The sequence below is a fragment of the Mustela erminea genome, chromosome 1 (genome assembly GCF_009829155.1).
Source record: "Mustela erminea isolate mMusErm1 chromosome 1, mMusErm1.Pri, whole genome shotgun sequence".
Lineage (NCBI taxonomy): Eukaryota > Metazoa > Chordata > Mammalia > Carnivora > Mustelidae > Mustela > Mustela erminea.
The window spans coordinates 77,292,636-77,318,399 of record NC_045614.1 but is presented as its reverse complement, the minus strand read 5'-3'; the positions used below and the strand labels follow the sequence as shown (position 1 = coordinate 77,318,399).

At 37.9% G+C, this 25,764-nt stretch overlaps 1 protein-coding gene and 1 non-coding gene across 8 annotated transcripts in view; one reads left to right on the top strand and one right to left on the bottom strand.

The window, feature by feature from the left end:
• Nucleotides 1-25,764, bottom strand: part of NEK10 (NIMA related kinase 10) — a 239,980-nt gene that overhangs the window by 90,893 nt on the left and 123,323 nt on the right. For all 7 annotated transcript variants that reach the window (XR_004281324.1, XM_032324693.1, XM_032324792.1 and 4 more), the window contains 2 exons: nt 5,804-5,933; nt 5,194-5,264 (listed from right to left, as the gene is read on the bottom strand). Coding sequence is in view for 6 of the 7 variants with exons in the window: in XM_032324693.1 (XP_032180584.1) it covers nt 5,194-5,264; nt 5,804-5,933 (201 nt within the window). In the remaining variant the exon portion in view is untranslated. The remainder of the gene's footprint in view (nt 1-5,193; nt 5,265-5,803; nt 5,934-25,764) is intronic.
• Nucleotides 10,517-10,620, top strand: LOC116581601. The gene has a single exon (XR_004282131.1). It is a non-coding gene; the product is annotated as a U6 spliceosomal RNA (small nuclear RNA).

Genomic DNA, 25,764 nt, shown 5'->3' with positions numbered 1-25,764 from the left:
CCAACCACTATGAAAACCAATACGGAGATTCCTTTAAAATATTAAAAAATAGATCTACCATATGACCCAGCAATTCTGCTTCTGGGATACACCCAACAGCAAACAAAACAGAATTTTAATGAGGTATCTGCATTCCCATGTTTATCGCAGCATTATACACAACAGCCAAGATATGGAAACCCAAATACCCATTCTCATATGAATGAATAAAAAAGAGGTGGCACATCTATACAAGGGGATATTACCAGCCAGGAGAAAGGAAGATAGATTCCCATTTTTGACAACATACATGGAACTCCAGCACATTGTGTTAAGTGAGGTAAGTCAGAGAAAGACAAGTACTGTATGACAACACTTATATGGAATCTAGAAAAATCAGACCTATAAAAAAAAATAGAAAACAAATCGTGGTTACCAGGACATGAGCATTGGGGGGATAAGAATGATGGTGTCTAAGGGTACAAACTTGTAATGAGTCGTAAACAAACAATGGAAATATAATGCACTGAATAATTAATACAGCCAATGATATTGTAATATAATTATGTAATGTGATGAATACTGCTTCATTGGCAATCATATTACAATATATAAATATGTCGAAGTGAAACACTGTACACCATAAATTTACAAAATGGAACATGTTAAATCTACTTTGGGGAAATTTTTTTAAAAAGAGAAAACCAAAGAACTGAAGGTTGGGTGAAAAATGTAAAGATCCACTTGTCCTTAGAACTAGCCGAAAACATTAACTGTGCTAGTCATCGTAACTGCCTCTGAAACAAAGCACAAGACGGCTTATGCAACCAGGCACAGATAAAGAGATGTAAGGCAATTGGAAGATTTTGTGCATAAAAGGAAATGTTCTTCTCTTTTAGAAAGTAAACAGGCAATATTCTCTGAACAGGGTACTGGAAGGTAAAAATAGTAATGCTGGTACTGGGCAGAGCAACAAAATGGATTTATTTTCTGCCCCCAGACTCTTCAGGGTTGCTAAGTTATTCTTCCAGTGTAAAAGCCTGCTAGGAAAGAAAAGTTCCAGTGACAGAATGTGCTGATACACCACATGACCAAACAAGAAAAAGGAAAGATTGCATGTGAGACACACAACTGCATGCGCTCTACTCAAGACAGGGTGTAGAGGGACGCCTGGGTGGCTCAGTTGGTTAAGCAGCTGCCTTCGGCTCAGGTCATGATCCCAGGGTCCTGGGATCGAGTCCCACATCGGGCTCCTTGCTCGGCAGGGAGCCTGCTTCTCCCTCTGCCTCTGCCTGCCTCTTTGTCTGCCTGTGCTCGCTCTCTCTCCCTCTGTCTCTGGCAAATAAATAAATAAATAAATCTTTAAAAAAAATAAAAAAGACAGGGTGTAGAAGGTGAAAATGAGAAGATGGAAAAGCAGAACAAGCAAGAAGATCATGTAACTGGAAACAGCAGGTGTGAAATTAAAAATGAGTCTCGTGAACTTGCCCATCGATGGCTGTCTTGCATTTCAAAGGCTCTATCATGTTACCATTTTGCTGAGTCATAAATGACCATTAAAACTACTTTTGCCTTTATGTATTTCTTGCATTGATTTTCTGAAGAAAATAGGAAACTAAGAAAATAGAAGATTAAATTTGCTTTCTTATTCTTTTGGAAATTAATTTTTAAAGATTAAAAATCCAAAGCAAATTAAATATGTAATTGCATAAAATTCATGACTGAATTTTATTTTATGTCAAATTTTCTAAAGATAAAACTTTGTGATGTGAACCCAGACAATGAGTCTTGAATAACCTTAAGTGAAAATCACATCTGCTATAGAATGCATAGTCATCTTCATGTATAATCAGTTATAAAATTAAAATAAAATTGTTAGTTCTTACTTATGGCATCTTAGTTATTTCGAATTGAAAGTGTCCTTACAGGGGCGCCTCGGTGGCTCAGTTGGTTAAGCGTCTGCCTTCGGCTCAGGTCATGATCCCAGGGTCTTGGAATTGAGCCCCACGTTGAGTTCCCTGCTAAGTGGGGAGTCTGCTTCTCCCTCTTCCTCTGCCACTTCCTACTCCAAACCCTGCTCATTATCACTCTCTCTTGTGTTCTCTCTCAAATAAATAAAATCTTTAAAAAAAAAAAAGGCATCCTAACAAATATTTAATCTAGAGTCCCCTAATAATGATCATTCATACTCTTAAACATTCTGGTGATAGGGAACTCATTATCCATCCAGCAGTGTGCCTCACTTGGGTATCTACAATTCTGACACACACTTCTAATGACAAACTGACCTGAGCCTCCTTGGAACTCCACTCCATGGTCTTGGCTCCATTTTCTCAAGTTCCACAGAATAAACCCAATTGTAATAAACCCAATTGTAATAAGCCCATTTCACATTTTCAGTGTCATTCCATTTTCATGTTTGTATCCTAAACTTGTTAACTCAACTGCCAAGCCACCATGGAAACAGCTCCACTTCTCTCCATCAACAATACCACCACTCCAGTCAGAGCTGCCATCATGTCTTGGTGGACAGCTGGACCTGCTTTGCATCCTGCCCCCATTCCCTGCTGTCTATTGTCCACAAAGCAGCGAGGATGATCTTTGTTACAGAAGAAATTTTCTCTATATCCCACCTGTAAATAACCTTAAGTTTTCTCCTCAGTACTCATGAAAAAAATTCAAAACCGTCAAGGTGGCCTATCAAACCCAGTCAGTCTAGCCCCATCAGCCTCCCCAGGCCCTAATCATTTTAATTATTCTCTCCCTGACTTAAATGCTACATCTCCAATTTCTTTTAGTTCCTCAAACTAATAAGCTCTATGCTGGTCTATGAAATGCTTCCTCTACTCTTTACTATTTGAGGATTAATGGTTGTTCAGGTCTCAGATTATAGGCTCTTTCTTCACAGAAACTTCCTCAAGTCCCTAGACGAGGCCAAGTCCTTCTGGAATCACTCATTGCTCACTCCTTTTACCATTCTTCATCCAGTTTATCATAATTTAATTTACATACTTAATTCCATAAATAGTAACACTACTGTTATTAGTAATAATATCTAATTTTATTGAGGGTTTGCTAAGTGCTGGGTACCAGGCTAAAAGCACTGAAAGCATTATCTTATTTAATCTTCAGAACAACCCCGTGAGTGGTTACTATTGCTACCAGTACATCACAGATGAGAAAAGGGGATACGTGGAAGAGTAGGGATTAAAATCCAGCTGATTCCAGAATCTACTGATGTTCTTAACCTTTCCATGTGATATTGGTACCTGACTCCTCCACCAACTTGTTAGCCCCAGGCACATGGATACCAACAGTCAGGAAGCCTGTCAGAAGCAAATTAAGGTCCTGTTTGCCCAGTGCCACAAAATCAAAATAATGTCTCTGTATATTTTCACTGTGCCACCCCTCCCCTACTCTTTGTGATGCTCAAATACCTATGAAAAGAAGAAACTGAATGAGTAAATCTGGTATTCTTGTCTTGACATCTCTGGAGACTTCTTGAATTTTTGAGTCACTCTCCAGAAAACAAATAGCAGAGAACAGGTCCAAATTGTGGAGAGGAGCAATTTAAATACATTTGTTTGGATTCATTAGCAACAGGGCATGATCTAATATATGCAGAATTCAGATTATTCAAAAAGGGGTTTCAGCTCATTTCTCCTAATATTAACAATAACAGCTGCCAGTGTTATTTAAGATTTACCATTCAACAAGCTTTATGCTAAGTGATTTTCACAGTTACCTTGTATAATTATTACACCAGTGTAACTGGATGAGGAAATAGAGAGATGCAGAAAGAAATGTTTGCTCAAAATCTGCAGTTAGTGCAACTCAGCCCTGGCTGGGCCTAGGCTCCTTAGAACTGTAGGACAGCATAGTGCTGGGCAAGGAAAGATTCAAGATATAACTCTACAAACTGTGAGGATGAGCTGGGAGGAGAAAGTGAAGGGAATAGATCTCTTACATGCCGTCGAGGTGGTGCTAAGTGCCAGGATAGATACAGAACCATTTATAGGGAAATGGCAGGAGAATGGATAGGTATTCTATCTGGGTGACTCTGGGATTTCTATAATAATGATTTGACTCACCTCTGTGGGGCACGGAAGTAATCTTGAGCTAACTTAAAAGCATGTGTTGACATAGAAATAACAATCAGTCAGAAAACAAGTCATTTATTCATACAACCAGTATTTGTTAAGGGTTGATCTTGTCCCAGGCATTGCTCTGGGCACTGGAAGAACTATGAACCAGATTGGAAAAGTCTCTGCTCTTGTAGAGTTTTCCTTCTGGTGGGGACAAGACAGGCAATAAAGAAATATGTCTGCATATGCACACACACACATGCGCACGCACACACACACGTTTCTAACATGTTGGGAGATGGGTGCTGCAAGCTTAAGAAAGCAGGCAAGGGGGCAAAAAAGTGGAGAGGCTGTGGGAGCATCAGAATGGGCTCCCTGATGGTGGGAAATAACAGCAGAGACACAAAGGAGGTGGGGGCCTGTGCCATGCATGTACCAGAGGGAAGAGAAGTCAGAAAAAAGGGAGGAGAAGGATAAAGGGCCAGAGGCAGGCACATGCCAGGACTCGCATGGAGCTCCCTGTGGCTGGCAGTGAGGGAGCAGAAGGAAAGTGGGAGAGAAGGGTGACAAGTCAGCTGGGACAAGTCCTGTGAGGTCAGAATTTTGCGAATGCAACAGGAAATGACTTTCATTAAACTCCTATTATATTGATGGCTGGAGCACTTCTATCTGACTTTCTTTGGAAAATTATTATATAACATAACATTACCAATTTAAAAATAGAAATGAAAAAGTGGTTACAATTTTATCATCTAACATGGTCTTCTTTAGTTTCTAATGTCCTTGTCTAGTCTTTTCCGACATTCATGCATGTATTTACAGTTTTTATCATAGTTACAAACAGCTCTACATCCTGTTTGTTTCTTATCATCTTTGTTTTACAGGTTGATACAAAGCCTTCTGAAGAATCATTCTAATGGCTGCATATTTCAAGTGCATATACCACTTCCTTTTGGACATACTTCACTGGCTTCCAGATGGTCACCATTACTGGTGATGCATAAATATTTTTCTAGGTTTGGATTATTTGGGAGCCCTTCCTCTTCATGAATATTTACACAGTAAATTTGTAGAGATGAGAAGTATTTCTTGATAGTCCCTATGGGTTTGAAATGGTGAGAATGATTACCTGCTGATGGTATCTGTCACTTTCTCAGAGTAGATGCCTTCTGGCACCGGTTCATACACCGCCTCCACTATCTGCAAAACAGACAGACCAGCGTGATGGACGTAAAGAGGCCATTAGTATGTACAATACTTGGCCACCACATGAAAGCTACTCAATGAGCATTATAACCATGCACAAATTTTAATCAGAAACAAAAACATCCCAACAAATAAAAAATTAACATCAATTAAGCAGCTCTTGAGCACAGATTGTATTCTTCAAACTGAGTTAAAGTTAGCCTCAGATCCCCAATAAATGAGTGTAGGATAATATCAAGTGCTGATTGCAGGCAGTCCCAACCACAATTAAAAATAAAAGACCAAAAGTAATTTGATATATTTATTTGTATAATTTTCTATGATAAATGAAGACAATTATAGGGGGAATGCACCATAGTACATGATGTATATTTAGAAGAAAGGGGAAAAAATGAACTGGATCATGTGGCCAATAAAACAATGTGCCTGCTTTTAATTGATGGTTTTATAAAAATCACAAATGTTCTGTTTAGGAAGAAAAGGAATGGCATTTTTAGCAACACAAGACCCTTTTGTCTCCCAACAGTGCTTACTTTTGTAGCCAGGGAGAGCATGTTGGTGCTATAGAAGGGGGGATTCAGAGTTGCCATCTGATAAAGGATGCAGCCGGCCGCCCAGACATCAGCCTTCTCCCCATACGGCTCACTCTTGAGTACCTCGGGGCTGAATTAAAACAAGGGTGTTAATAGATACTGAAAAAGGGAGAAGAAATCAGCACAGAAAAAGAGTCCAATTTTTAAGCAATACTTGGAGATGTGAGAAAAAAGAACTGAAACTCTTCCTCACTGATTCAAGTAAACTTATTATAGAAAGTATCTTTGAATTCTCCCAGACTCTGATGAATCAAGAAGCACAGTCATGCAATTCCATTTTAAGCACTAAATATCAATGTACCATATAAATATTGCCCATTAAATTTTCAAGGAAGTTTTTATTTCCAGAAACAATTACCCCTCTGTGGTAGATGGAATTGTTGGCCCCAGTTCTTTACCATTCTGGAGATTTTGTGCATCTCACTCTTACAATGACCTCTTGGTATTATCCATACCTGCCTCTGTTTTTGTTTTGTGTTGTTTTGGCCAATGGAATATGGAAATGTCAGTGAACCAGACCAGAGCCTGTCATAACAAATACTGAGCACTTTCATTTGTCCTTCTAGGATATTCTGTCCATTACCAAGAGAAGACATATCCCAGTGACTGCTATCCCACCAGCTTGGGTCCAGCAGAAGATACATGAAATAGATCTAACCCAGATGATGCAAAGATCTACAGCCTGAAGAAGACCTAGACCTGTGAGTCTGACAATAAATGCTTATTGTTGAATGCCACCAAAATTTTTGTGACTTGTTAATAATCAGCATTATTATGGGAAAAACTCACTGATACAGTCCCCTCTCCTTTGCTACTCAACTATGGCATATAAGGCAGGAAGAAGACCAAATCTAAATATGTTGCAGAAAATGACAACATCCATCAGGTTCATGTCTTCTGAAATTCCCTTTCCAATCTGGGCATGGAAGCTGTCAGCTTTTAAATAAACTTAAGCCATTAGAATTTACGGATTTGACATTTTTTGTTTTGCTTTGTTTTGTTTTGTTTGTTTGTTTGTTTGTTTTTTAATGTGGAGGCAAGTGAAGTTCCCTTGGATATTTTGGAGTAACTTAAGTTTCCTCTATCATATTTGTAGAATGAAACTCGGTCAAGGGTTGAAGGTTTTTAATACCCATACATCCTAAATTAAATAGTTTAGCAGTTCATTCTATGATGTATTTAGGACTATGTTCAGCCCTCTACATAAATAGAGGAGGGATTAAGAGTTAACTTTGATGGTAGATTAAGGTATAAAGAAACTGACAAACTGATATTAGAGCAATTAGTGTAGAAATAATCAATGGTGACTATCAGGAATAATCAAGGAGTTGCTCTTTTTATGAGACTATGAATTCCTGATTTTAGATTTACATTACATGTTTGCAGAGGAAAAGTATGATTTCTAGGTCTCTCAATTGAGCATTTTCATTTTTGGTATTTTGAGTTCAATAATATGGCAATGGGGGAATTGCAAATGAAATCTCCAGAGCTCTGCTTTTTTTAACTGTATAAAAAAGTATCTCCTGTTGTCACCTGGTCAACTGTTCACATTCAAAAAATGCCTTAACAAAAAATAATGTCCTCTACAGAAAAAAAAAAAAAAGTCTTTGTTTCCCCACAGGAAAATTTCTCAGGTTTTAATCTACGGAGAACTCAGAGGATTTGTTTCACATTTCCAAAAGCTCATGAAGCAGATGCTATGAGCATTCTACCCATTTCCCCTCAGACCCTTTTTCCATTTCCTGTTCCTGAGAGTGAAAACTCTCAACAGCCAGCAACTGTATTTCTTTGGAGGAGAGCCTTCATTTCTTCTGAAAAAATAATTACTCCGCCTGGGGAAAACACTTGTAACAACAGAGTTTACTCAGTTGATTGTTCTCATCACTTCACCTCCTCCTCCTCCTCAGTGGAGACCACAAACTCCTCTTATTCCCACAGGTGTGCCTCTCTGCACTGTGGCTTTGCAACTCCCATCCAGTACTGGAGTCTATTTCTCTATACGTTGAATCCGGACTTAATATGACTTGCTTTGGCCATGAAGACACCAACAAAAGTGGTATAAGGAGAGACTTAAACTTACTCTTTGGGGCTTTTTCTTCCTTCCTGCTCTTGAAAACCCTATGAACACAACCAGGTGACTCAGGCCAAGTCTGCCTGCTTGATGATGATAATATATGACCAATTACCTCTACCACCAGTACATATAGACAGATAACCATAAGACATGTGAGTGAAGCCAATGGAAACCAGGTGACCGCAATGCATACTGAGCTCACCCAATACACTGATCAGCAATCCTCACTGGGACCAGCCCAATTCACCAACACACAGTGTATTGATTTAAAAAAAAAAAAAAAGTTTATTGTATTAAGCCACTGAGTTTTGAGGCAGTTTGTCAAAGCTAAGTGATATAATAGCTTTCATCAGATTTTCAAAGCTGTGCACAAGCCCCTGAAAAAAGACCAAGAATTACTTCTCTGAAAAATAATAATAAAGGGAAATTAAAGACAAACAATACAGTTGCCAACTAGCATTTTTCTTCCAGGATAAACTTCAACTATCCTCTCAGGTAAGAATTACATAATTAAAACCCAAAGCAATGACAAACAGAATACAGAGTCTGATTTCTAGAAGCCACAACAAAATGTTCTGTTACGGTTAGAATTGTGTCCCCCCCAAAATTCGTATGTTGAAGTCCCCATCCCACTACTTCAGAATGTGAAAATTAAATACTTTAAATTAAATTAAAATACTTTAAAATATATTTTAAAGTAATTTGGTATGAGATGATTAAGTTGAGAAGATGCCACTGTGATGGGCCATAATCCAATATGACTAGTGTCCTTGAGAGAAGAGGAAGAGACACCATTAGCGTGCACGAACAGAAGAACAACCATGTGAAGACGCAACAAGAGAGTGGAATCCGGGTCTCCAAGGAGACTAAACTGGCCTACACTTTGATCTTGGACTTCCAGCCTTCGGAAGTGTGAGAAAAGAAATGTAAGCCAACGCCACCTGGTCTGTGGAATTTTTTTTTTTTTTAAAGATTTTATTTATTTATTTGACAGAGAGAAATCACAAGTAGATGGAGAGGCAGGCAGAGAGAGAGAGAGGGAAGCAGGCTCTCCGCCGAGCAGAGAGCCCGATGCGGGACTCGATCCCAGGACTCTGAGATCATGACCCGAGCTGAAGGCAGCGGCTTAACCCACTGAGCCACCCAGGCGCCCCATGGTCTGTGGAATTTTTGATATGGCAGCCTTAGGAAACTACTGCAGGTTCTATGAGAAAACCTACTTACGCTTTTTAACCTTCAAAAGAACCCAGACTTTGGGAAATATGACTAAAGTCACTGATTCAATCACAACTTACAGATATCATATAAGTATTTTGGTGGTTATCATTTAGAAAACACTTGAAAAATAATTTGTTGTCTTTCCAATTTCCCTGCTTAAGGTAAGCCCACCCACATTTATAAAAATACAGAGATTTATAACTAGCAATGCTTCATTTAAAGGAAAGAAGTTAAGTAGTATACACACACACAATTTAAAATGGGTTTTCTTTTTTCCAAACAAGAACATTATTCTGTATTTTAAAAATGGTTATTCCTATGTGATCCAGTCATCCAAAATCTTTTAGTGACAAAATAAAACATAACTTAGGTGATACTAAACAAAAATAGGGGTTCTTTTGGCCAAGGTTAAAATATTTGCAATTAAGTGTGTAAAAATTACATCCATTGTCAGTTGTACAAAAGTATTTATTTTTATTATTGCTGATCTAATACATAACATGGTATTGTATCTAATATAAAACATTGTATTATAGACTTGAAATTTCTTAAAAGCAGATCACAAGTATTCTCATCATACACACAAAGAGGTAACTATGTAATTGAATTTAAATAAAATAAAATTTTAAAAAAGAGGTAACTATGTGAGGTGATGGATATGTTACTCAGCTTGATTGTGGTAATTATTTCACAATGTGTAAGTACATTGAAACATCACATTGTACACCTTAACTGTATACAGTTTTTAACTGTTAATAATCCTTCAACAGAGCTGGAAAAAATTTTAAGTGAAACCAGGGGTAGTAAAGAGTTAAGTGGATGGTAAGGAGCAACGTGTATTTATTATAAATATTTTAATAAATAAGTAAACATAACTCATAATCAGCAGCCTTTGAGATGGGGGTGGACACTAAACACGACCTTTGCTTTACAAAGTCATAAATTATTGATAGTGAAAATAATGCAGAAGAAAGATGAGTTTGGAAGGATGCTTAATTTAATTTTTTTAAAAGATAAATTTTTGTTTAGATCTTAAAATTCTACCACTAAACCTTCACTGATATATAAACAATTAAGTTGCTAATGGTCAAGTATTCTTATTTACTTAGTGAGGTAAACAAGAAAAACAGTGGACCTTGATGTCTTTTAAACATTTTAAAACATGAATATTTTGATAACTTTTAAGTAATTTAACAATATGATGATTTATGTACGTTTGGAGGAGGATCTTTTTTCCTTTAAACAGACCAAAGTTAATGAAACTAGATAACAGAGGAAACAAAAGGTTTTCGTATATAGGTAAGTATATTCTTCTTTCCTACAATCGTCATATTATCATGTTTGTTAAGGTTTTGATTATTGGGCTCACTCCAGCCTGTGTACTAAAATTAGAATGATGGAGTGAAGATTAGCCTGACATCTGCACAAGGATGACATGCAAATTTGTGAAGCATTCCATGCTTTGGAAGCAGTAAGATGATAGGAAAAAGGTACTGTACATTAGGACTATCCTTTAGTCAACAAAGTTGTTTCCTCTAGGGGTAAAGAGTAAAAATTCTGATCCTGCTATATATCTATTCTGGAATTAGCAGTTAGCAAAAGCCAGATTTCTCACTGTTGGAGAAGGACTCTACAGATAAGCGAGGAAAAAAGTGGTTAGATGTACTCTACCGGGGGTATTAAAATAGAGTTGGAGACAACACACTGAACTCATGTTTAGACATTATTGATAACTATGGTTGCATATAGAAATAGTTTAGATACCTGTATATACACAGGTTAGTACACACATATACATATATCTCCTTGCTCTGACAGCTGAAGAGGCCTAGAATGACAACATCCCAGTAGCAATGAACACTCTTAGCACCAGATCTTGGTTGGTTCTTTCTTTTCTTTTCTTCTTTTCTTTCTTTCTTTCTCTCTCTCTCTCTCGAGAGAGAGAGAGAGAGAGAGAGAGCACATGAGTGTTGGGAGGGACAGGCAGAGAGGGAGAGAGAGAATCTTAAGCAGGCCCCACACCCAGAGCAGAGCCTATCACAGGGCTCCATCTCACGATCCTGAGATCATAACCTGAGCTGAAATCAAGAGTCATATGCTTAACCAACTGAGCCACCCAGGTGCCCCCAATCTTGGTTTTTAATACCATTCTCTAATAAAAAGAATCAGGACTCCTTGGAGAAATACCTGATTCTAGGACAGGGGGAGGATATATACACTAAACGAACCTGGAGAATCTTGTATTGCCAGGAAGTTAGGGTTCAAAAGGAAAAAAAAAAAAAACTTCTAATGATGAGGTTATGTCAAAGGGACACAGAACACAACCTAAAGCACTCCCAGTGACCAAATGTGGAACAATTTGAACAGCAAAATAAATAGAATCGTGTATTAGTCAGTTTGAGGTACCATAACAAAAGACCATAGATGGAATGTCTTAAGCAAGAATAAACAGGGATTTATTTCTCACAATTCAGAAAGCTGGGAAGTCTAAGATCAAGGTACTAGCCAATTTTGTCCCCCCATAAGGGTCCTCTTCCTGGCCTGCAAATGGCCATCTTCCTGCTGTATCCTCACGTGGTTGGGAGGTGGAGGAAGGGCTGTGCTGGGGGGGACTGATAGTCTTAGAAGACCACCTCATGAAGGCCCCATCTTCCTGACCTCATCTAAACCAAGTACTTCAAGGCCTATCTCCAAACACCATCACAGGACCTTCAGAAAACTAGTTTTCACCTAAATCCAGGAGGTAAAAATCTCAGAGAGACTACGAGGAGACTGCTAATTTCAGAAGGCATTCCAGGGGGTTGAAGCAGAAGAGCAGGACAGAGGGGAAGGAATGGTGGTCAATGACAGCCAGTGGAGAAGAGACCCACTGGCATGGTCAGGGATAGTAGTGGCCTGATAGTAGTGGCCCAGCTAGGTCCTTAAGCCTAGTCTCTCCAGCTCTAGGCCACCCTCTCCACAACCACTAAAGTGACCTTCCCCTAACAGAAAGCTGATCCCTTCACCACTTCCAGGGAACAGATCATGTTCTGCCATTGTCCTGTGAGTCTCAATCATTAAAAAACCACAAAAACAAATAATGTAAAATCCTTCCTTGACCCCAAATCCTCCTGTGAGTACCACTTTTTTCTTCAGTTCCAAGCAAAGTCTTTTGAAAGAGTAATTCCTGTTGGCCCTTGCACTTCCTCACCCACCATCCATCATTCAACCCAACTCTAGTCCAGCATCTGTTCCTATCTTGCCATTGGTGGGGTTTCCCCTTAGAGAACCAGTGGATTACTAACTGCCTCACTTGTTTTAGGTGACTTCCCATAAGTTTTTGACACTATCAACTAAAACTTACTTGTTGAGACATTATTTTCTTCATTTATTCAATAAACTGCTCCGGAGTACCAGGCACTGTTCTACCTGCTTAGAATACATCAACAAGATAAATGCTATAGAAAATGGAAAACCTGGATTAGAATAAAAGAGTCAGGAATGGATCGGGGCAGGCAGGCTGCACTATTACAAAGGGTAGTCCCTTCCGTCCTCCCAGTTCCCATATAATGGCACTTTTTTCTTTCATCCAGGTGCTAAATGATGTTTTTCTTCTCACTCTTCACTCTCTCCTTGAATAATTTATTTCACACCTAAGTCTTCCATTAAAACCATATGTGGACAATTTCCAGATCTAACCGACAGCCACAAGCCCCTCAGACACACATACCTCATCACACAGTAGCTCTGTTACAAACCACCGATTCTTAGGAAAAAGTCCTGGACTCTGAATGATTTGTCTATTTTACCAAGCAGTGCTGAGAACACAACAAATATCAACAACCCTCACATTTTCTGGAATTTCTTTTTTTGGCGGGGGAGTGGGTGGCAGAGGGAGAGAGAGAGTCTGAAGCAGGCCCCACACCCATCGCAGAGCCCTACATGAGCCTGATTTCAAAACCCTGAGATCATAACCCAAGCTGAAATCAGGAGTTGGCCACTTAACCAACTGAGCCACCCATGTACCCCTCTTGAATTTCAAGGGCTGTTTCTGAGGTGTAGCAAAAGGGCCAAGGTATCTCTGTGGAGAAAGGCCAGAGCTTCTGTACCAGGGAGATAGCGCCAGGGAGCCATCTTAAACCCTGGGGTCTGTTTTCTTCATAATTCCTGGTGGAATTATGTGACTATTTTGGCCCCAACATTATCTCCTGATATAAATATGTCTTTTTATTTTTCTACTTCCATTTCTGCTTCCATTTGCGTGTCAAAGAATCCTTTGGTTTTTAAAGATGTGTGTGTGTGTGTGTGTGTGTGTGTGTGAGAGAGAGAGAGAGAGAGAGAGAGGGTACACACATGTGTGGGGGCATGGGAACTTTTTCTTGATCTGAGATACTTGGGGCTGGCTACTCTGCATCCCACTGAACCTTTCCCATCTCAAGATCCAATGTTTCCACAGCATGTGCCACTTCATATTTATCCCCAGTTCCTGTGTCCACCATTATCACACTAGTAACCCATAGATAAACTTAACCTGTTAAAGGCTAGTACTTGCCACAGAAGATAAACTTACAATATGTGACAACTGTGAGTTCATAAGCATGAGCTTATATATAGCACTAATGAGCAGAAAGAAATTCTAGAGCTGAGGGAGATTCATTTGTTGAAAGGCATGTGAAACTAAGGAAGAAATTAGAATTTTTAGAGAAATTGAAAAGCTATTATTGAAATGTATCTCATTGGCAAGATAATGATGTCGCATCTTAGAAGTGGAGTTGGGAGACATCGTAAAAGAAAATTTTGCCTAACAAATATTAGAAATTACTAATAAAAGAATCTTGAGTTGTTTAGGACACAGTTAAGGCTAAATATTTAGAGATAAGTTTCTTGTATTGAAATAATTCACCCAATAATATTTGCTTCACTGGGTAAGGATAGAAAGGGATTTTTGCATCCCACTGCAATATATTAATTCCAAGTCTATTAAAAAAGTACATTTAGTTCTCAGGTTCTGGCCATCAAACTTTCATTTCCCTAGACTGCCTTAAAGAAGGAGGAGAAAGAGAATGAATTTATCATTGTTAAGTGAAAAAGAAACAAAAATGTAAATTTTAAAAGAATATAAACTATCTGTCTGGGAACACAAGATCCATTATTTGCTCACTGAAGAGGCAAAAGTCCCTATGAATTCGTGAGGACAAAAATCTGACCTGAAGTGACATAATTAAATGTATAGGCCAATAATTATAGTTTGTTGAGGCTGAAAAGCGAATTATGCTCTATCTTAGAATGATTCAATATAGAACGTTTAGCAATAATAGGATGGATAAAGTGGATGTACCCACACTGTGTGTGTGTGTGTGTGTGTGTGTGTGTGTGTGTGTGTGTGTATGTGTATGTGTGTGTGTGTGTACGTGCACGTTTATCATTGCTAGAGGTGGGTAAATGTTGCTGAGAAGGAGCTCAAAAACCCATCACTATGGTGGGATGGGAATCAATGAGAATGAACGGAAATGAGGGAAGGTGGGCGAACCTAGAGGAAACAAGTGGCTAGGGACATTTTCTGGAGGATGAGCAATGTGATACTCAGATGTTCAGTGAGATAAGCAGAGCTGAGCAAAAAGCAGTCTAGGCAGAATGATGAATGCGTTTGCAAGATCCTTCCATGTTCTGATTTTTTTTTTTTTTTCTGTGAGACCCTGCTTATTAAGTCCCTGCAGGCATAGGTAGAATATGGTCTAGTCCCTCTAGAGGCACAGCAGTGAAAGGGCATTTTCATCAGCCCAGTGTTTCCCACTATGCAAGGGTGAAGGGAGTGAGTTGAAGGGGAGACAGAGACGGGGGGAGCTGCCACTAATGTGACAGCCAAAGAAACTGGGAGAAAAGGAATTCCACGGGATTGACTGGATGTGAGAAGGAGAATAAGAAAAGGTAAGACCCTTCATTTTCAGGCTTCTAAGTGTCTGGCTTGAATGACGGAGTGGGTATCAGTATCATTAACATAGATACAGGGGGAACAGGTGTGGCAGAAGAAACTAGAACAGTTTGGAATATATTAGCTTATGCCTATCAGATCCACAGTTGAGAATACCCAATGGGTAATATCATTTTGGTTATTAACAGTCACTTAAAGTCTTATCCTCAGAGGTTCTGAACTCTCATATCACAGAAATTTCTCTGTTCATAGAAGCCTGCTGCCATTAAGCAGATAAACAGATTTGATACCTAAACAGTTCCAATAATGTTTTAAACACAGACTTCTTTCAGAGAGGAAAGAGAATTGGATGACACATTCAAGAACCATGGAATAATATACTATGCCTGAAGAAAACCTTTATCACAAATTTTAGGGCCCGCCTGATCCTATGTTGCATCTGGGATTGGCAGTTTTAACCAATAAAAATCCAAGACAGTCAGTTAAATGTGAACTACTAAAATAATGCAATATTTGGGACAAATTTATACTAAAAAAACACAATACCTGGGACACAAACTGAAAAAGTCCTCATTGTTTATCTGGAATTCAAATTTTATTTGGCATCCTGTATTTTATCTGGCAACCCTAGTTGGAATGTTATTTGTGTACTCTCTGTTGTTTCTGTTTAAGTCATCCTTCTTATAGAAAGGCATACCAAAAGCTATTTACATATTAAGTATGGTTTTCTTCACTTACTTTATAAAAATAATGAAAGCACTATATTTATATGGCCTTTGGGACATTTCTCAAAAAGTACCGCATTTCTCTCATGTTACATGGAGACGTGCATTAATGTGTCTTAATACCAATGAAATCAATGATTTGAAAGTTCTTTTAAAGTACAAAACACATATGAATATATGAACATATCTTATCTATAAATGATTTAGTTAAATAATAAATACACTGCACTATCATAATAGCCTCATTAGTTCCAAGGTCAAGGTAGACCAGGACTGGTTCCTAAATGCCAAACCTTCTCATTGGGTCACCTGCCTCCTGTGGATTGGGTTCAGGGAGATACATGATTTAGGCCCCTAAGCAGCATTTTATAAGCTAGAATGGCAAGACACTCATTGGGTATCTTCATCAATATACTTTCCATGAATGAGCAGTAATAACTCTTAAAACTGACCCATCATTTCACTGACTAATGCAATACTTCTTTAAGCCAGGGAAACATTTAATATGGAATGTATCTAAAACTCAAGATAGTACAAAGACTAAATAGATTGATGCTGTCTTATGCAAAATAGGAACTATGAATACCAGTGTGGCTGTCGATCTGCCTTTAACTGATGTGATGTTTTAACTGGAAAATGAAAAGTCAAGTTAGACTCAATTTTCATTTCCCCACTAGGGTCAGCAGACACTGCCCAGGTAGCACAACTGATTTCAGATCATTTTATATGACACTGCAATTCACTGCAGCACAGAATCTGTTCATGTGACACTTAAGTGCAAGTGTCAAGAAAAATCCTATATGCTGTACAAATGCAAAGTGCCATCATCATCATCATCATCATTCTTTATTATATAGGGAAATCTGGCACCTTTCATGAGGACTGTGTCAATAAGTTAGGGAAAAAACAGGCATCACAGCAGATGTGGTGGTGAGGATGGGACTGTCATATTTCTGAATCCTGAAGACAGATGTCTGACTGGACAACCAAATGACTATTTGACCTTTGGCCTGTTCAAGTCAAAGTCAAATAGGCCAAGAACTTTCACCTCTCTCAGTGAAAAAACTTGGTAGTGCTGACCATGCTGTCAGGCTATCTTTTCCACCAGGTCCAATTTGAGAAAAGTATGTGTGATCTTGAAACACTAGTGGCCAGCCTCCCTCCAGATCTTTGCCCCTAGTTCATGGCAACACTTATCTAGCACGTTCATTCCCTTCACCACCAAGCAATGCCAGCCTTTAATACATAGATCAAGTTCTACCTATTACATGAAACTTTCTCTTACTGAGCCAGCAAACATGGATGGCCTGACACCAAACTGAAAAAGCACTATAGCCCATACTCTGCCCTAAACGTACTTTCATTAACTCAACAAATATGTATTGAACACCTACTACGTGCCAGGCACTGTTGTAGATGTTGGGACATAGCAGTGAATGAAACACACCCAAAACCCCTGGCCTTACAACATTTATGTTATGCTAAGGGAGACAATGAATATATAAGTAAATAAATACAAATTTATTAAGTGCTATGAAGAATATAGATGTTATTTAAAAGTGAAAGTGTATTTCATGAGTTGGCATTTAACTGTTGTGTGGCATCAAGCAGCTATTTGACCTTTGGAGGGTCTCAATTTTTTCATCTCTGTAAGAGAGATTTGTAAGATCTATTCCTGTTTTGAAATGCTGCTTCATCGATTAAGGTTTAAAAACATCTTAATGACAGATATACACACAGTTTTATAAGGAAGATTAAATTTGTTTTTCAGTATGACCTAAACATTGGAAATAGAGTCAACATTATGTTCAAAACTAGAGTGCTTGCTACTCAGAAACAAATCTGTGGGCAAATAATTTTTGATGATATATTACTTTTGCTACACTACTAAAACCTGTTTTTTATTTAAGAGTTTTTTTTAAGATTTTATTTATTTGTTTGATAGACAGAGATCACAAGTAGGCAGAGAGGCAGGCAGGGGGTGGGGAAAGCAGGCTCCCCCCTGAGCAGAGAACCTGATGTGGGGCTCCAGCCCACCCAGGACCCTGACTGAGATCATGTCCTGAGCCAAAGGCAGAAGCTGAACCCACTGAGCCACCCACGTGCCCTGGATTTTTTAATTATAAAAGATAACTAGCACATATTTCAAAGTCACTTTTAAGAATCCATCGTTTAAAAAAAAAAAAGTTTTTATTTATTTATTGGACAGTGTAGGGATACAGAACACAAGCAGGGGGAGTGGCAGGCAGAAGCAGGCTCCTAGGGGCCCCAAGAATTCATCCTTTTTAATTGTAGACGTGTTGGACTGAATCCTCACTGTATTTCTTCATAAAATGCTCAGCAAAGAGATCTGAAATCTCTGATCTTATGTGACTGAAGAAGAAAACCAAAGCATTCGTCTTTCATCTCTTAAACAATAAGTTCTCTAACTCTGAATGAGTTACAAATGAAAAATCTTTGCCGTGGCCTTTGGCAGCCTTTTCATGATTGATTTCACTCTGTCCCCCTGTTCTAGATAAGTGACTCACTTGCTAAACCCCAACGAAGAAAGCTATCAATAACAACAGAGTCACTGTGATTTGGGGAGTACAGAAAAGCCTCTTTCACCCACAGTACCTTCTCTGAGGCCAATGTCTGCATCTCACAGTTAGAGATCTCTTCTTTTGTGTTAAACACAGGAGATGTTCCCAGGAAATTGATAAGGAGAAATGACAGAGGAGAGATGAAAACACAGGGCATCAATGGCCATAGTACTGATAAACTGGTTGACAGTGAGCTAAAGGCAACGGCCTGATAGATGGAGCTCAGGGCCACATGGGAAGCATCTCTATACTACAGTTCCTAGATTAGAGTATGAAATGAAAACAGAGTAGAAGAATATGGAAGGAAGAGATTCCAGAGAGAAAGGGAGACAGAACTAAGTCATGTTTTACGACAGCTGCTCTTTGCTGACTGTAACTCTGATAGGACAAAAGAAACTGTTTTCCTTCATACTTGGTTTTGCTGACATTCTGCTCTGCCATCATTGGTTATTGTCTCTATTAACCTGACTAAAATTAAGGTTTAAAATAAATAAATAAATAAAATAATAAATTAAAATAAATAAATAAAATAAAAGCAATTGTCAACTGGATAACTCCTAGATTTCTGTGTAGAAGTTAAAGAATGAGGGTCCATTTTTACCACCATTTTATCCACACTAAATTGCTAATTTCCTTCTTCCTTTTACAAAAGAACTAAATGGTCTATCTAAACTTTTCTCTCATCCAAGTCACTGAAATGCTAGGCAGGCAGCTTTTGCTTTCTTCAGAAGCATCAACCTTGAAAATTTCCATATTCCCAACTCCCCAAACCACTGAAACTAATTTTAACAATATGAAACGTTTATAAAAATAATCCTTCTTCTCTCTTTTATACACAATAACTAGAGATATTCAAAACAGGAAGCACTTCATTCAGTACCAAATCCAATGTGTTCCATTTAGGAATTAACTGTTATCTGTGTAGTCCATGGGATACCAGTTCTTTATGGAGAAAATAAATCAATTTAGCAATGAACCTGGTGTGGCTGAAAGAATGACACCTTGACACTGTGGGACTGTGGAAAATCAGCTATCTTCTTTGTGCTTTTTTTCCTTCCCAGTACAAGAGGAAAATGACCTGTCAAGTATGTTATAAAGATTGCCAAATGCAACACATTTTTAAAATATAAGGTACAGGGATACCATATTCATTCAAATAATGTCTACTTCCTCCCTTTTCCTCAAATGTTAGAAGTTTAAATAGGGGAAAGAGAAAAAGAGAAACAGAAAAAGTGAAATAAGGATTTGCTTATTTTGCTTTGTTACTACATTTAGAGTTGTCACCTTAATTTATTGTACCAACACTGAAAAATTCAATGCTTTTAAGTTGATTACTCAGTCTGTTTCCTTTCCTTTTTCCTGCCTCAAGCTGAGGTCTTTTATCCATTTTGAGTTTATCTTCTCTTATGGTGTAAGAGAATGGTCGAGTTTCCTTCTTCTACACATAGCTGTCCAAATTTCCCAGCACCATTTATTGAAGAGACTGCCTTTTTCCCACTGTATATGTTTTCCTACTTTGTCGAACATTATTTGACCATAGAGTTGAGGGTCCATGTCTGGGCTTTCTACTCTGTTCCACTGGGCTATGTCTTTTTTTGTGCCAGTACCATGTTGTCTTGGTAATCACAGCTTTGTAGTAAAGCTTGAAATACAGCAATGTGATGCCCCCAGTTTTGTTTTTCTTTTTCAACATTTCCTTTGCAGTATGGGGTCTCTTCTGGTTCCATATAAATTTTAGGATTGTTGTTCCAGCTCTTTGAAAAATGCCATTTTCAAATTTATGAAAAGAATAAACTAACAAGCTTTGTGAATGGGTTCATTGTCTAGGAAAACAGGTCATACTCAAAAGGAGGGCTCTTAATCGTCAATGAAAAGGCAAAGAATTCCAGATAGAGTCATTACAAATTCAAGACAATAAGAAATAATAAAAGTGACTGAGGGTCAAAACAAAAATGATAATTTATAATACTAATATGAAACAAAGGAAACGGGACAAACAAACAAAAAAAGTATTTAGTACAAGGATAGCCAGTTATCACTGATAAAAGGTAAAATTGAAAATAAAGATTCATGAATCATAACATATTTGCACTAAACTTCATAAAAATTAACAAAATAGGAACTGTTATAAATATAAAGACCACTATTATGTAATGATGCATGCTCCCAAAATTCATTATGTTGAGATCACAACCATAAATGTGATGGTATTAAGAGGGGGGGTCTTTGGGAGATGGTTAGGTCATAAAGTCAGAGCCTGCATGAATAGGATTGAAGGAGACTAGTGAGACATTTTCAAAGAAACCCCAAAAAAGCTCTCTTGCCCCTTCAACATATGTTGGAAACAGTAAAAGAGGTCTCTGTGAACCAAGAAGCAAGCCTCACCAGACACCAGATCTGCCAGTGCCTTGATCTTGGATTTCACAGCCTATGTAACTGTGAGAAATAAATTTCTGTTGTTTATAAACCACTCAGTCCATGGCATTCTCTTAAAAGCCTAAACTAGGATAACCACTAAATTAAAAAACAAACAAACAAAACACAATAGTAGATGGAGATTTTTACACACCAATTAATCACTGACATAAATAAGGATATAGAAGATCTGAATAATTGGTCAATAAATATAGCCAGATAAACATATATTGAGCTCTGTGACCTAAAAATAAAATACAGTGTTTTCAAAGAATCTACAAAACTTCCATAAACTTTATATTTTATGTGTGGCAGACTAATCCTTGGTGACTTGCTGACAAAGCACTTTTACTGGTAAGCATGCCCTTGTATACTCCTTTCAAACATTATTTCTGGGCTTGGCCACATGATTGGCATTAGCCAATGAGACATTGGCAAGTGTTATGCTAACAGATGTTTGGTAAGTGCTTGTACATGGAGGCTATATTTTTGTAACTCTAACTCTTGAAATATTCCCTCTCAGCTCTCAGCCACCATAATGTAGGAAATGAAACCTGACGTAGCCATCAGATTTACATGATGTAGCCATGTGAAGAGAACACATGGAAGTAAACCAAGGGCCAATATCCCTAGGTGAGCTCCCAGCAAATGAGCAGTACCAACCATCATTGGAAGCGATTTCTCCTGCGCTAGTTGAGCTGCCTAGTTGATGTGGCATGGAGCAGATATAAGCTATTCTCAAAAAGCCCTGACCAATATGTAGAATTTGAACAAATACTATTTTTGTATTAATCCACCCACCTGGGGGTGAACGACTATCTGAATCATCAGAATATAAAGAATTTCTTAACTTACTCTGAAAAACTGTAATTATATAAGGTATATTCTATGATGTAATAAAATCAAATAAAAAAATAAGCCTCACACATAGAAAAAGCCCCAAAATATTTAAAAACAAAAAACTCCATTTTATTTCTCATTGTCTTTATTTTCTTAAATCTTTTTAAAAATTTGATCTCTCTCATTTATGATACACACAAAAATTGATAAAAATTAATACACTTAAAAGGGCTGAAGTTATACAAAGTATGTTCCTCAGCCACACTGGAATGAAATTAGACAGTATTAACAGAAGGAAATTTGGGGAATACATAAACCTGTGAAAATTAAACAACGCACTCTTACATAACCAATAGATCAAAGAAGTTAAAAGGATAGCTGGAAATACCTTGAGATGAATGAAAACAAAAATGCAAAATAGTAAAAAATATGGGATGTCCCTATATCAGCACTTCCAGGGGAATTTACAGCCAGAAATGCCTATATAATAAGAGAAGAAAGATTTTAAAAATATTTCCTAACCTACTACCCTAAGAAACTAGAAAAAGAACAGCAAACTAAACCCCAAGCAAAGAAGAAAGATAGTAAAAAGACTAATGCAGAAATAAACAAAATAGAGAATAGAAAAACAATAGAGAAAAGGAATAAAAACAATAGTTGGTTCTTTTAAAAATCAACAAAATTGACAACCTTTAGCTAGACGGACCAAGAAAAAAATGAAAGAGAAGACTCAAATTACCAAAATTAGGAATGAAAGAGGAAACACTACTGTTGATTTAAAGAAGTAAAAAAAAAAAAGGTGGGGGGGGATACTAAGAACAATTGTACCAAATTCGATGGCCTAGAGGGAATGGAAAAATTACTAGAAACACACAAAATACCAAAATTGGCTAAAGGAGAAAAAGAGAAATCTGAATAGACCAATAACAAAAAATTGAATTAATGATCAAAAAACTCCCTGCAAGGGAAAACCCAGGACCAGATGACTTTGCTGGTGAATTCTACCATGTGTAAAGAAGGAATATCAATCATTCAGAAATTTTATCAAGAAACAGAAGAGGAAGGGACACTCCATAACTCATTCAAAGAGGACAGTATTATCATGATACCAAAACTAAAGTCGTAATAAGAGAAGAAAACTACAGGGGCGCCTGGGTGGCTCAGTGGGTTAAGCTGCTGCCTTTGGCTCAGGTCATGATCTCAGGGTCCTGGGATCGAGTCCTGCATCGGGGTCTCTGCTCAGCAGGGAGCCTGCTTCCCCCTCTCTCTCTGCCTGCCTCTCCATCTACTTGTGATTTCTCTCTGTCAAATAAATAAATAAAATCTTTTAAAAAAAAAAAAAAGAGAGAGAAGAAAACTACAGACTGGTATTTTTTTTTTTTTTAAGATTTTTATTTATGTATTTGACAGACAGAGATCACAAGTAGGCAGAGATGCAGGCAGAGAGAGAGGGAGGAGAAAGCAGGCTCCCTGCTGAGCAGAGAGCCCGATGCGGGGCTTGATCCCACAACACCGGGATCATGACCTGAGCAGAAGGCAGAGGCTTTAACCCACTGAGCCACCCAGGCGCCCCAGGCCGGTATCTTTTATGAATATAGACATAAAACCTTCAACAAGACATTAACACATCAATGTGGATGGAACTGGAGGTTACTATACAAGCTAAATAAGTCAATCAGAGAAAGACAATAATCATATGGTTTCAGTCATGTGGAATATAAGAAACAGTACAGAGGATCATAGCAGAAGGGAGGGAAAACTGAAAGGGAAGAAATCAGAGTGAGAAAAACCATGAGAGACTCTTAACTATAGGAAGCAAACTGAGGGATACTGGAGGGGAAGTGGGTGGGGGATGGGGTAACTGGGTGACGGGCATTAAGGAGGGCATATGATATGATGAGCACTGGGTGTTATATGCAACTGATGAATTACTGAACTCTACATCTGAAACTAATGATGCACTATATGTTGTTTAATTGAATTTAAATTAAAAAAACAAAACAAAACACAAAAACCACTAGCACACCAAACCTAACAACATGGATTAAGGATTATATACCATGACTAATTAGTATTTATCTCAGAAATTCAAGAGTGGTTTGAAATATGAAAATCAATCAATGTAATACACTACACTGACAGCATGAAAGAAATTATCTCGATAGATGCAGAAAAAGCATTTGATAAAATCCAACTCTCTTTCATGACAAAAGCACTCAACAAGCTGGGAATAGAAGGAAACTTCCTCAAGCTAATAAAAGACATCTGTGCAATAAGTATGAACATCATACTTATCGATAAAAACAAAAAGTGTTCCCCCATAAGGGTAAATACAAATATATTAAAAAAAAACAAAACAGAATTTTTCCTGATGCAAAAAGGACCTTCCAATGCCCCCCACCCCTTTTTCCTAGTGCATTTACCTTAGATAATTTGTCATTGTGGGTCTCTGGGTGGCTCAGTCGGGTAAGTGTCTGACTCTTTTTTTTTTTTTAAGATTTTATTTATTTGAGAGAGAGAACACGAGTGAGAAAGCACGAGATGGGGGAGGGTGAGAGGGAGAAGCAGACTCACTGCTGAGCAGGGAACCTGATGTGGGACTAGATCCTGGCAATCCTGAGATCATGACCTGAGCCGAAGGCAATGGCTTAACCAACTGAGCCACTCAGGCGCCCCTAAGTGTCTGACTCCTGCTTTTGCCTCAGATCATGTTGTCAGGGTTGTGAGATCAAGTCCCACATCAGACTCCATGCTGGGCAATGAGCTGGCTTAAGATTCTCTCTTCCTTTCCCTCTATCACTCCCCATCCCTTCTCCCTCCCTCTCTAAAAACAAACAAATAAAACCTTGTCATTTTGAATCCTTTCCCTGTCCCTTGAAGATACACATAAATCTTTTTAAAACCTAAATAAGCCTCTTGTCAGTTTTACAACCAGGAGTCTTTTTCTCAAGGATCTGAGACCCCTCTCTGAAATGTAACCATCAAAGAAGATAGTGCCCCTACCGCCCAGTTCCCATGGGAGGGTGGGAATCTAACTTCAGCTAGCACCTGGCTTCAAGTCACAAGCCTACCTCCTGTCATAAAGATATGAGAAATTTGTTTTTCTTTTGGATAAGGGCAATTAGCAAACACAGGTGGCTACCCCAATTACGAGGTGAATTTAGCATGAACTATGTGTGACAAATGCTGCTGTCAATTCCACTTACTTGAAGACTAGTTATCATTTATCTTGAAAACATGTATGTAATGGATTGCATCTGCTTAGTTACATTCTCTTTAGTGAATTACCTGTGATGCAGACCCCATTCTGGTTTGATGCTTATTCAATAATAAAACTGTTTTCTCTTCGACTTTTGTGGAGAGTTTGTCTGGCTTGGCAGGAGATTTTCTTTTTAGTTTATATTTCCCTAATATCTCCTAAGATTGGGAACAAGACGTTTCTATTCAAAATTGTACTGGATTTTCTAGCCAGAGCAACTAGGCAGGAAAAGAAAATAAAAGACATTCACACTGAAAAAAGGAAGGAGAAAAACTATTTCTATTCACAGATGGAATAATCTTATATGTAGAAAATCTTGGAAAACATACAAAAACAGTTACAGCTAAGGTTGCATGATTTAAGATCAATATACAAAAATCAATTATATTTTTATATACTAGCAATCAACAATCCAATATTAAATTAAGACAACAATTTCATTTAAAAGAGCATCATAAAAGAATATACTTAGGAATAAATTTAACGAAAGAAGTACACTACTTGTACACCAAAAATTATATAACATTGTTGAAAAAAAAGATGACCTAAGTAAAGGGAAAAACATCTTGTATTCAAAGAGTGGAACACAATATTGTTCAGATAGCTGAAATAGATTTCTTATTGTTACAACAAACTATCACAAACTTAATGGCTTAAAACACAAATGTATTATTTTCCAGTTCCAGATGGTTCCAAAATGATTCTGTCAGGCCAAAATCAAGGTTTTGGTAAAGCTGCATTCTTTTCTGAAGGTTCTGGGGAAGAATCCATTTCCTTTCCCTGCTTCTTCCAGTTTGTAAAGACCAACCCCATTCCTTGACTTATGTCCCTTTCCATTTTCAAAGCCAGCAATGGCCTGCTCAGTCTTTGAGGTAAC